Source organism: Telopea speciosissima, chromosome 1, assembly GCF_018873765.1.
Source record: "Telopea speciosissima isolate NSW1024214 ecotype Mountain lineage chromosome 1, Tspe_v1, whole genome shotgun sequence".
NCBI classification, from domain to species: Eukaryota; Viridiplantae; Streptophyta; class Magnoliopsida; order Proteales; family Proteaceae; genus Telopea; species Telopea speciosissima.
The window spans coordinates 17765372-17778444 of record NC_057916.1 but is presented as its reverse complement, the minus strand read 5'-3'; the positions used below and the strand labels follow the sequence as shown (position 1 = coordinate 17778444).

General features: G+C 43.9%; 1 protein-coding gene across 3 annotated transcripts in view; it reads left to right on the top strand.

Annotated features, from left to right (window-relative positions):
* LOC122661362 (J domain-containing protein spf31-like) overlaps positions 1–13073 on the top strand; it is an 84694-nt gene that overhangs the window by 50915 nt on the left and 20706 nt on the right. For 2 of the 3 annotated variants that reach the window (XR_006332871.1, XM_043856739.1), the window contains exon 5: positions 8224–8297. Coding sequence is in view for 1 of the 3 variants with exons in the window: in XM_043856739.1 (XP_043712674.1) it covers positions 8224–8255 (32 nt within the window). In the remaining 2 variants the exon portion in view is untranslated. Of the gene's footprint in view, positions 1–8223; positions 8299–12941; positions 12962–13073 lie in introns of all 3 variants that reach the window. The other variant, XR_006332873.1, reaches the window with a different exon arrangement.

Genomic DNA, 13073 nt, shown 5'->3' with positions numbered 1-13073 from the left:
CGGATACCAACGGAGGACGGGAAGTAACCAGCGGGGCTGCCATTCAAAAGAACAGAGAAGCGGGGAGAGGAGATGCAGGAGTGGATCCAGTTAACAAAGATGGGAGGAAAAGACATCTTAAGGAGGACTTTGGTAATGAAATCCCAGCGGATAGAGTTGAAAGCCTTGTGGATGTTGATTTTCAGAAGGGCCGACGGGGAGTGGGATTTGCGGTCGAAACCATAGACAATCTCTTGACAAAGGATGATATTATCCGAGATGCTTCGCCCAGAGATGAAGGCGGACTGGTTGGAGCTAACGAGGGAGTCAATGACAAGATGAAGGCGGTTAGCAAGAACTTTAGCAATGAATTTGTAGAGGAGATTGCAAAGGGAGATGGGCCTGAAATCGGCCATGGAAGAGGCTCTAGGAGACTTGGGGATAAGGCAAAGAAAGGTGTGATTAATGCTTCGGATCTGATGGGGGTTGAAGAAGAAGCTCTTAATGGCCTTGGTTAGCTCCACACCTATGATATCCCAGCAAGTAGAGGCCAGGAGCTTTACTAGCCTTGTGGGAGCGGACAGCAGAGGTAATCTCAGAGTCCAAGGGGATGGAGCTACGGGAATTGAGAAGATGAGGAGGGATGAATTTGTTGATGAGATCCTCTGGAAAGGTGGAAGGGGTGGAATGGATGGAATGGATGGAGGGAGGGGGGCAAAAGATACCATTGAAGTAGGCCATGGCTTCAGATTTGATGGCATCCACAAAGGAGAGAGTTGAGCCATCGGAGGAGGTAAAAGAGAGGATGGAGTTGGACTTAGAGCGGGCTTTAAGGGAGCGATGAAAGAAGGCGGTGTTAGAGTCACCAAGCTCGAGCTACTTGATGCGGGATTTTTGTTTAAGGAAGCTTTCTTCTTGGGAGAGCGTAGAGGACAGCTCAGAAGCAACAATGGCCTCTTCCTCCGCAAGGGAGGAATTGAAGGGGTCAGACAGAAGACGGGATTGGATGGAGGAGAGGGTGTCACAACAAGAGGAGACACGGGAGGAAATGTTACCAAAAGTAGAGGAGTTCCGGGACTTGAGGGCCAGTTTGACATTTTTGAGCTTCAGAGAGAAGGCAAGGAGGGGGGAGGAGAAGGATTGGACAGGAATGTCCCAAGCAGCTTGAACAACAGGGAGAAACTCTTGGTGGGAGGTCCACATGTCAAAAAATTTGAAGGGCTTAGGGCCAAAGGAAAGGAAAGGGAGGACAAAAAGAGAGATGGGGGAGTGGTCAGAAAGACCTGGGAGGTCAAAAGAGGCATAGGAGGAAGGAAGGGAGGAGAGCCAGGAATCATTTACGAGGACTCTGTCAAGCTTGCAGGCAACTCTGTCAAGACCAAAGCGCTTGTTGTGCCAAGAAAGGTCGGTACCTGACCATCTGAGGTCGTTAAGCCCAGAGTCCTTGAGACAAGAGTTGAAGGCAGCAACGGCATGATGGTCAATGGGGGAACCAACCAGCTTTTCATGACTGTATCTGACGATATTAAAGTCTCCTCCAATGCCCCAAGGGGAGGAACTAACGGAAGAAGAAAGGGTTCGGATGTCGTCCCATAAGGGAAGCCTATCCGGGTGGCGGTTGAAGGCATAGACCATGGTGAAGAAGAAGAGGTGATTGTCAAAGTGGTCAGAGATGTTAAGGTGAAGGAATTGGGGGGAGGAGGAGATGACCGTAAGATGGAATTTGGAGGGGTCCCACAAAATCCAAATGCGGCTGTTGGGAGAGTGGTTGTAGTTGGTAAGAAGGGACCAGGAGGGAGCTAAGGAGGTGGCTATACGAGAAGAATTGGGCTCCAGAACCTTTGTTTCAAGAAGGCAGCAAAGGAGAGATTTTGAGGATTTGAGACAGGAACGGATTTCAGCTTGCTTGGCCGGGGCATTAAGCCCGCGGACATTCCAAATGGTCCAAGGGATCATAAGCAAAAGGGAGGAGGAGGCAGCCAACTCGTGGTGGAACTAACACGGGAACCCAGAGGGACGCTGTGGGCCCGCATGCGGTACTCTCTCAAGGGGGGGAAACAAACTATAATGGATGATTGTCATACCCTGGCCCGGTTAATAAGAGTCAAGTGTGACTGGATGTCTTTGACATCCAACCAATCCCCCAGGATCGCAAGTGCAGTAGTCCATTTACAAACATATCTTACAAATACAGTAATCAGACACAGCGGAAATAATTTAAATAATAAAGGTAACATCAGTAATAAGAGAAGTCTAAGTAATATTTCATTTATATAAAGGATAAAGCTTGTGATACAAGTATACAGTTCTCAAAAGTACCACAAAGTAAAACTATACAAGAAACTATACTATAACTACACAAAAGTGTTTATAAGCACAAAAGAGTGGGGAGATAGCCTGGACTGTCAGGCCAAGATCAAGAGAATGCACAATCATCACATGCGCACGAAGCATCGTGCACTTTATACTCCAGCGCCGCAAATCCACCACCAGAAGTGACCAAGTCATCTAAAAAATAAGGATATCTATAGGGGTGAGCTCCATTGAGCCCAGTAAAGGTAACACACAAGCAAGTGCAAATAGTCCATGATGAATGACCTAGAACTAAGAATGCTTCTAACAACAGTACTAAGTCTCATGAGGTATAAGTGCTACTGTAATAGAATGCTAGCCTTGGTCCCGGAAACACATAACCAGACGTCAGTCACTCGAGCGAAACCATTGTACTACAGTGGAAACCTGTCAGTTCTGGAATGAACACATTGGACCCCAGCAAACCCCTAATGACTAACCCTACTATTTGTTCCCACAGCGGAGTACACACGCTAATATGGGACAGTGAATGGCATTTCGGAATTTACCCTTTGGACCTACCGCGGGTTATCCAACATCTCAACCCCTGTTGGTAAAGGTCGTAGCACTGGGTTCATGCCAATCCTAACCATATGCATACTATCATGATGACATTTGAATCATAATAGATAATACAACAATTCTGTCCAACAACATCATCATCATAATAAATTCCAAGATTCAAGTAATAAATGCAAAATGCAATATGAAAATGCAACCTAAAATCATACACATCTAATGCAAAGAAGTTAAAGCTAACAAAAATACATGATCAGTGTTATTAATATGATGCATGGCATGATAACCATAACAAATAGAAATTAATACAACAAACACTCTGAAATTAAGTCAAAATCCCCTTACCTGTATTGGAGGATGATCCTAGTCAATTGAAGCTCCAATACACACAAATATTTACACCTCTTGATGTTACTACTGCCTATATAGTCAATATACAACATTTGTTAGGTCTAACATAACCCTGGGCAAAGGCCCAAAGCATACAAGAACTAAAACCAAAGCTGTGAGTAGAACCGGATTCAGAACTGGCTGAATCCGGTTGACCGTAGGACTCAGCTGTCTGAATCCAGTTGGCCAACCAGTTGCTGTTCTGAGATCTAAAGCTCATGGATCCTTCATGTATGGGGTTATTTATCCAAAATTTGTTTAGGACTTTGATAGAGTACAGCAAAGGGGAGGTTTTGACCCATTTGCATGTAAGATCAAACTAGGTTTTCTAATTAAAATTAAACAAAATAGAAATTCTGCAATTTTTTTGGAATATGGCTGAAATCAAAGAAGAAACTAAGAATTTGGTATTACAGCATGGTTTTGGTGGCCAAACAAACCATACCCGAGTCTAAATTGGGGTTTTAACACAAGTTATCTAATACCTTAGGTCTAGGCTGAATTGGGTGTTAATCCCAAGAAGAATTCAGCAAGAATAATTAGAGAAACATTGAGAAATCAGGTTTAAGATTGGATTCTGTCCTAGAATAGTAAATTGGTTTAATTAGGTTAGGGTTTAGGGTTATCAACAACCCAAATTAGGATTTATTATACTAGGGTTGGTATGAATCAAGAATTCAGCCATAATAGAAGAGAGAAGAAAGGGAATTTGGAAAATAGATTTAAGGTTTAGATGTCCTACCTGAAATTAGAGTTCAATTGATGATGGCAGTCCCAAGTTTCCAAAGCCCCAAGTGTTAGGCTCCAAGCTCTAAGCTCCAAGCCCTTCTCCCTCCTTTCTCTTCTTTAGAGCTCGTAAGCTGAAACCGAATTCTGTTTTGGTGTAAAATGAATCCCAAGACTAAGAGTTACTTATATAGTTAAGTCTACTGAGGCTTGTTTGGTTAAGCCAAATAGAATTAGTTTGGAGAATGTGATTCTCCAATGTAATTAAAGACAAATAACTCACTAATATCTTATAGTTAAGTTATGGGATGGAGGTTTCAAGACTTATTATAGGACCCAGCTGTGATGGTACACGGGCAGCTCGGGGGCACACGGGGGTGTGGGTCCCACAAGAGAAAATTACAATTCTGCCCCTACTATACCATAAAGCATTAATGCTATATATATATATATATAGGAATGGATTCTTACCTAAGACCCGGCCCAATGGTATGCGGACAACTTAACCCGGACTGGTACGTGGGTCCCACAAGGAGAAAATTATATTGCAGCCTAGAATAGAGTGAGGTTCGCAGGCTATAAATCCAGTATGCCAAGCTTATGTGTTGTCCTCCGCTAGACACCTCAGACTCAATAGAGACTAAGTTAGTTGGCTGTTCGGAATGCCATTATAGGCGGGTCACGAGATTGGTCTGAATTTTCAACCGAGACAGCCCACATTATAAAGGCTAGCTTGGGCAATGAACCAGAACCTGAAACCACACAGGTTCCAAAAGTCCAAATTTATTGCAGGTTTCACAATGATGGTGCAGGATTCAAGGGAGGGTGAACCGAGGGGTAGGTAAAGGGGGCATCAGTAAAAGGTTCTAAAAGGTTGGACCCTATTGAGGATTTGGTTAGGAGGGTGATAAGTGAACCGGTGGATAAAGCATGGGAGGGGTTTAAGGTCGGGCCTGGTAAAGTGGGTATAGCATGGGAGTGGTTTCGGGTCTGGTCGGGTAAGGTGGGTAAAGTGTGTGAAGTTGAGTTTGAGGAGAATGGGACAAAGGAGGGGGTCACGTGGAAAGGTGTTTGACTAGGGGAGACCTCGTAGTACGCGAGGGCAGGTTGGGTTGAAAGCTTGAAGGGGGACGACAGGAGGTACTGGCAAGGAGAGGTTCTTGGCTTGGTTTGTCAAAAGGGGAAAGGTTGGTGGGCGAAGGCAAAAGGGAAGCAGCAGGAAGCTCTGCAGGGGAAGCCTGCAAATCGTCTCTAGGGGTCGACCAAGGCTCAGGAGGAGCAGTCGAGAAAGTGACATCGCCATCTGCATCGGGCTCGAGGGACTGCAGCACTGCGAACCTGTTGTGATCAGCATCTGCAGTTCTGCAGGCAGGGTAGGCATCGGGTGTCTCTCCGGCGATCGTAACCTCGGTAGGGTCATGTGAAATATTCCGGTGTCGATTGCGCCTCTTTCTCCGGCCACAGGAGGGGGCGAGAGAGGCATCTGGATGTGTTGCCATGGGAGGGGTTGAAGAGGGATCCACCTCAGGCTGTTCAACAGAAGCAGTGGCAGAGACGAGAACGGCAGCATCAGAAGCATCAGCAGCAGCTTCGACGGTCAGTGTCGGTTCAGCTTCAGCAACTCCAACAGCTTGATCGAGCGACGTCTTCTCGGCACCAGCAGTTACCTCGACCAAGGTAGAGTCATCAGCAGGGTTCGACGCAGCTTTTGATTCACCAGGAGCAGGGCAGCATTGCTTGGAGGGGTGGCCGAAGAGCTTGCAATGAGAGCAGTGGTGGGGAAGCCACTCGTAGATGATTCTCTGAGAGAAGGAGTGACCTTCTTCCAAGATGTTGATGAAATCCGGAGGAGAGTCGTCAGCATTGAGTTCAATGCATATTCTGGCATACAAGAGTCTGTCCATTCTCTTGGTGCGTTCGTCGGAGAAGAGAGGGGTTTCGATGGTCGATCCGACGATGCTAAGGCCAGAGGGGCACCAATAGTGAAGGGGAAGACCAGGCAGGGTGACCCAAATGGGGATGGTCTTCAGGTCGATTCTGCAGAGGGAGGAGCGATGATCCCATTGTCTAAGGAAGATTGGCTTCTTGCTGATTTGCCAAGGGCCACCCATAAAGCTCTAGTCTTGTCAGACTCTTCTGAGAATCGAAAGATGAAGATGCCACTGGACAGCAGGTAGGTGAAGACAGCACCGGCGGCTCGCCACTGTTTCAGGAGGGAGGATTTTACGACATGAAAGGGTGGGCGAGTGCCAAGGAAGTGGCCAACAAGGCAGCACTGCCATTTCGAAATTTCGTCATCCAGTAAACCTTTGGGGCAGAAGCCAACACGGGAATCATCAGGGATGGAAGGAGGGACGAAGTGGAGGGAATGTCTATCAGATGTTGAAGAAGGTTTGCCGGAGAAGAGGGAGCTCCAGGAAGAGGTAGGGGGGTTTTGATGGTTGAGAGCTGGGGCTGACGGGACTAGGAGGGGGGGAGGAGGGGGGTGCTGGGGGTGTTGTGGTGATAGAAGCAGGGGTAGCGACAATGTCTGTCGGAGGGGGAGGGAAAGGAAGAAATGACAGAGACAATAGGCAGTACACAAAAAGAATCAAAAGTAAGAATGTAAATGCATTTTTACCTTTAAATCAGTAGCATTCAATGGGCAGCAAAAAGAAGAAAATATGCAACTGTGGAGGGGAAGAAGAAGTTGAGAAGAAGATGAGAGGTAGAGAGAGACTCACACAGAGAAAAAAAGGGGCTCCATGAGTTCTTCATTTCAGCAATCAAACCAAATTACATGGCCATTTTGCTTTTAAAAATGAAAGAACCCACAAGATTCAGTTACAGAGCAGTTACACATGTTTTGAAAATAACTAACTGAAACTGAAATAAAAATTAAGCTGAAACTAAAACTAATAAATAGCATGCGCAGGACATATGCCACTGCATGTGGGCCAACCAGCTTTGCTCTAGCAATATGGTATCCTCGGAATTCATCATCACTCCACATAGAAGCAGTGGATGGCTGAGATCTATGACGCCTCCTCTGGTATACTCTGAATCCACTATCAGCTGGTGTGATGCTCATCACTCTGTTTATTGCCTCTTTTGCTGCACCTATCAACTAAATATATCTTCCCATCTACCTGTTAATGTGTTGAAATTTTTTTTGGGGGTTATCTTTATGGTCTGAAGTCTTCCATTACCCCATGTTTGATGCTAATCAGATTAGTATACTGTTGGTTCTTGCAAAGCTACTTATTCTGATTTTTTGAAGTTTCTATTTTGGTGAAAATACAAAATCTCCACAACCAGCCGTTGGATCGCCCTCATATTTTGGGCATTTTCCCTCCTTGCTGTACCCTCTATTCGATATGGGTTATGGCCTGTTCTGAGGTCTCGATTTGCTGATGTGAGTTTTCTCCCTTGTTGGCTCTTAGTTACCCTTGCAGGTTTGATGCTTGTGTCTGGTTTTCTTTCTCCTATTGCTGGTCATCTGCCTATCGTCTAGTAGATATTTATATATATGCTGGATTTGTGATTGTTGGTAAATATGAAGTATGACCGGTATTTGCTGATTTGCATTGGTGTGCACTCTCCTACAATACTTGATCTGTGATTCGTTACTTTCTCTTCATTCTTTGTCGCTGCCATATTTTTTTAATATACCATGGGTGACTCAATGCCTCCTACGGACTGTGTTAATGTCCAAATAACTTTCATAAGCTTGGTGGATTTCTAATTACTTGCTTTGGGCCGAAGCTGTTAAAGTATACATCAATGCAAAAGGGAAATCAAATAAAGACACTGCTCATGATAGGATCATTAAGCCTAGCGTGAGTTTCTGTTTTACTTCTTCCCCTTGATCTCTTCTTCCCTTCTTTCCTCTCCGCTCTTCCTATTGTTTGTTTGATGATCTAATACTGCTACTATAATATTTAAAATATAAAATTTATATTCCCCCTTGCCCCCACAAAGTCAACATCCATATCCATTAGACTGGTATTAGATGTGGCGATAAATGAATGCCCAATCAAAGTTCCCCCTTGGTGCCTAACATGATTTGTTTCTAACTTTCCCCCCTTGGGGAATAACCCTCTGTGAAAGCATGGGTAAGGTTGCGTAAGCATTATGACCCTCCCCAAACACCGCAGTGGCGGGAGCCTCATGCATTGGGTACGCTCCCTTGGGGGATAACGTAACGAATAGATGGTGCTTATGTGTGTGTGTGTTTTTATATGGGTAAAAGCTTTTGTGTTTTCAAATGAATTGCAGAAGAACTTCTGGCTAAGAGGAAGAAGCAGTAGAAGAAAGACAATGCAACAAAGATAAAGTCACTGGTTGAAGAGGTAATGTACAGTTGCACATGCATCTTATCATTTTGAGTTAGCATGCACATTTACATTCCTGCTGTTTACATTGATTGGAAGCATTTGATAAGCAGGACCTTATAAGATTGGGTTTCTGGGCCTGTATCTGGTAATTACACATCTGTTGTGGGTTGGAGAATTCCATTGAATTGGGGTAAGACTTATGAGCAGATTCATTACACTGATGGGGGTATGGTACATGTGGCAATTGGGTAGGTTGAGCTAGTGGGTTAAAGAGAACTGAGCCTGTCCAAACCTACCTCATTAAAGAATAGGCAGCGGTGGGTTCACTCAAGAAACAATTTTTTTTCTACTCTTTCACATATGCTGATCCCAATTACAGCATTACTACAACATCCGAAGGGGGCTAAGGGGAAGGAACACATAGAAGATAAAAAATAGAAGATCGGCAGTGGCAGCAATGCTGGCAACTGAGCAGATAAGCAGTAAGAAGCAGCCGCTTCTCCCTGTACTTGCCAATGCCCTTCTGATGCTACTCCGGGTTCAAACCCTGCCTTCGGGTTGCTATGGGCCTACACGAATGTATAAATCCAAATATAAAGGGACAGTGATGAGGTAAGCTAGGCTGAGGTAACAAACACTAGCAAACCTATGAGAAACCAGAATTGCAGTGAACCAGAAACTGAGTGTATCTATGGCAGAAACTGGACATGGATATAACTCTCAATCCATCATAGTTCTTAATCTCGGAGTTTCGACCCAGATCTGAAAAGAGATGAGACCTTGAGCCAATTCTGACTCGTACCAAGTTTCAACCTGGTTTTGACCATGTTCACACCTTTCGGTAATTCGACCAGTTTCAACCCGAAAAGTAACAAGTTTCGGCCAATTTTGACCTGCCCATGGTATGTCGAGTTTTGCCCAGAAAATACCAGGTTTTGGTCGAAACCTGGGAAATCTCGGTTTCGGCCAGGTTCAAAACCGGCCTTGAAACCGAAATTTAGAACCTTGCAATCCATACTACCAATGGAGCTGAAACTAATATAGAATGGAGTCCCTTATGGGATGACTATGTGTGGTTAAAACTTAAAATATCAAAGCAAGATGATGGTTAGATTGGGAGAAACAAGCAAGGACAGAAAATAGAAACTAAAAATCCAGAATTTGAAACTCAAAGAAAAACAACTAGAAGTCACAAGTGGCTGGTTGGATGAACACCAAACTTGGATCGAATGTAGAGGAGAAGGAGTAGAACATATGAAAATTGAAGATCATCTGACCATGGGTTAGAGAGGAATGCATATCTAAAGTTCTGTTGCACAGAATGGACAGAACAAAAATCGTATGATAGTAAATTTAGTAGAACATGCAGAATATTATACGAGGAACAAAAGCAAAGGTAGATATAACAGTGAAACACAAAATAGAGATCAGAACTCACCCAAAGTAGGTCTCAGTTGGATGAGGACGCTTGTTGTGGTTCTAAGCAAGTGATATGTATAAGCCTTAAAATCTAGTCTAGGTGGATGTTTAGATGTTCTGAAATCAGAGACTAAAACTTCATACTCAGATGTTGTTAAATAACTCTATTGCAAACATGAAACTTCATATAAAATAATAGAAAATAAAAGGAACTTGGAGAGCAACCATAGAGGATTAGTTAAAACACGAGAAGTTTAGAAATTGTTAAGATATGTATCAAGATTGAGTTAGATTTTAGGTTTAGTTAGAAGAGAAGAACAAGGTGAGAGAGAGGAGAAGAGATGAGAGGAAGAAGGAGACCAAGAGCGAGTGTTACGGTTGAACCTCTTGTGTGTTGGAGAGACTTCTCCACACTCTATATTACTTGAATAGAACTAAAGAGTTATTACATCTACCTCCCTAGGGAGGTACAAGGTAAAAAGGACAAACAAGATAAAAATACAAAACAAGGCAACTAGTTCACAGCTTAGTTCCCAAACTACCCCTGTTACATAGTTACTAACAACTCTAACACTCCCCCTCAAGTAGGAGAATATATATCATGCATTCCCAGCTTCCTTAGAAGAGAATTAAACTGAGGAGAGGTAAGGGGCTTGGTGAGGATGTCTGCCAACTGATCACCAGTCTTCACAGAAGGAGTACAAATGCAGCCAGAGTCTATCTTCTCCTTGGTAAAGTGCCTATCAACCTCAATATGCTTAGTCCTGTCATGCTAAACAGGGTTGTGGGCAATACTGATGGCAGCCTTGTTGTCACAATAGAGTCTCATAGGGCCTCCAGTTTCAAATCCCAGTTCCTGAACAAGTCTTTTCAACCATATGAGTTCACACACTCCATGCACCATAGCTCTAAATTCTGCCTCTGCACTGGATTTGGTTACAACATGTTGTTTTTTGCTCCTCCATGTAACCAAATTACCTCCCACAAAGGTACAATAGCCAGAGGTAGATCTCCTGTCTGTAATAGAGCCAACCCAATCTGCATCAGTGAATCCTTCCACTCTCAAATGATTGTGTCTGGCATACAACAGTCCATTCCCTGGAGAAGACTTCAAATACCTAAGAATGCAATATACGACATCTAAGTGGCCACTTTTGGGAGCATGCATAAATTGGCTCACCACTCCTACTGCATATGAAATATCTGGGCGTGTCATAGCAAGATAGATAAGCTTTCCAACAAGTCTTTGGTACTTTCCAGCATCAACCAGAGAAGGACCACAATCTTCCCCTAGTTTGTGATTTTGCTCAATAGGAGAATTTGTTGGTTTGCAACCCAACATCCTTGTCTCTGTCAACATATCAAGAACAAACTTCCGTTGACATATGTTGATTCCTTTCTTAGTCCTTGATACTTCAATTCCTAGGAAGTACTTCAAGGGACCCAGATCTTTGATCTCAAACTGTTGTGCCAAGTAGCTTTTCAGTGTACCAATCTCATCTATATCATCTCTTGTGACCACAATATCATCCACATAGACAATGAGAGCAGTGATGGTACCATCGCCCCGCTTGGTAAAGAGTGTTTGATCAGCTTGGCTTTGAGAATATCCATTCTTTAGGATGGTCTGTCGGAAGCGTTCAAACCATGCCTTTGGTGACTGTTTGAGACCATATAGTGCCTTCTTGAGGAGACACACTTTCCCTTCAGCTGAAGGCATTTTGAAGCCTGGTGGGGGCTGCATGTACACTTCCTCTTCCAAGTCACCATGGAGAAAGGCATTCTTCACATCTAACTGATATAATGGCCAATCTTTATTGGCAGCCAGTGATAAAAGAACTCTTATAGAGTTATGCTTAGCTACAGGGGCAAATGTCTCCTGATAGTCAATCCCATAGACTTGACTGTACCCCTTGGCAACCAACCTTGCCTTGTATCTCTCCACAGTACCATCAGACTTGTACTTGATTGTATAGACCCATCTGCATCCAACTGGGACACGTCCCTTAGGTAGATCCACCAACTGCCAAGTATCATTTTTCTCAAGAGCCATCATCTCCTCAGACATAGCTTGTCTCCACTTTGGGTCAAGCATAGCATCACTGACATTCCTGGGAATAGAGGTTGTAGAGAGAGCAGTGGTAAAGGCAATACTTGTAGGAGAAAGAGCATCATATGAAACAAACTGAGTTATAGGATTAGTACAAGCTCTTTTCCCTTTTTTAACAGCAATAGGAAGATCTAAGTCACATAGAGAAGAACGGATGTCACCTGACTGAGAAGGATGAGTCTCAGGGTGTGGATCTGGATCCAAAGAGGACTCTTGATAGGTCTTCTTTCTCTCATTATGCACGCCTTCACCTCTCTTGTAGGTAATATGGTAATCCTTCTCCTTATCAGTACCACTATCAACCACTAAATCTGTATTCACATTCGCATCCACAGCCCTGTGCTTTCCAATGTCAAGTGTAAAGGGAGATATGGGTAGAGGATAAAGGAAATCAGCAGCCTGTTCACTTCCACAATTCTCCCCCTGAAGAGGATGCTGAGAGGGGGCAAAGAAAGGGACAGATTCAAGGAAGGTGACATCCTTTGAAATAAAACACCGACGAGAAGAAGGATAATAACATTTGTAACCCTAGGAAGTAGAAGAGTATCCAAGGAAGAGACACTTGAGAGCCTTGGGATCAAGTTTAGTACGGGAAGATTTGTTTACATGCACATAACAAACACACCCAAAGATTTTAGGAGGAAGAGAGAAAGCAGAAGCCTTGGGGGATAAGATGTCCAAGGGAGATTTGAAATCAAGAAGTTTGGTAGGCATGCGATTGATGAGGAAAGAGGCAGTGAGAAGAGCAGTAGACCAAAAAGTCTTGGGGACATGCATGCCAAACAAGAGACTACGGGTGACCTCCAATAAATGGCGATTCTGCCTCTCAGCAACCCCATTTTGTTGGGGGGTGTCAACACACGCTAGCTGATGGAGAATGCCATTAACAGTAAAGAAGGGTTGGAGACCACCAAACATGTATTCCCCCCCTTTGTCGGATCGAACAACTTTGATCCGAGTGTCAAACTGAGTCAAAATCATCTGATAAAAAGCTTTAAATGCATCACAAACATCACTTTTATGCTTCATAAGAACAGTCCAAGTGGCACGAGAAAAATCATCAACAAAGGACACAAAGTAACGATAGCCAAATAAAGAGGTAGTGGGAGAAGGTCCCCAAACATCAGTGTGCACAATATGAAAAGGAGTAGTGGTTCTATTACCATGATATGGATAAGAGGAACGACAATGTTTGGCAAACATACATGGTTCAGATTGAAAAACATGAGAAGAAGCGACAGAAGAAAATAAGTGAGGCAATT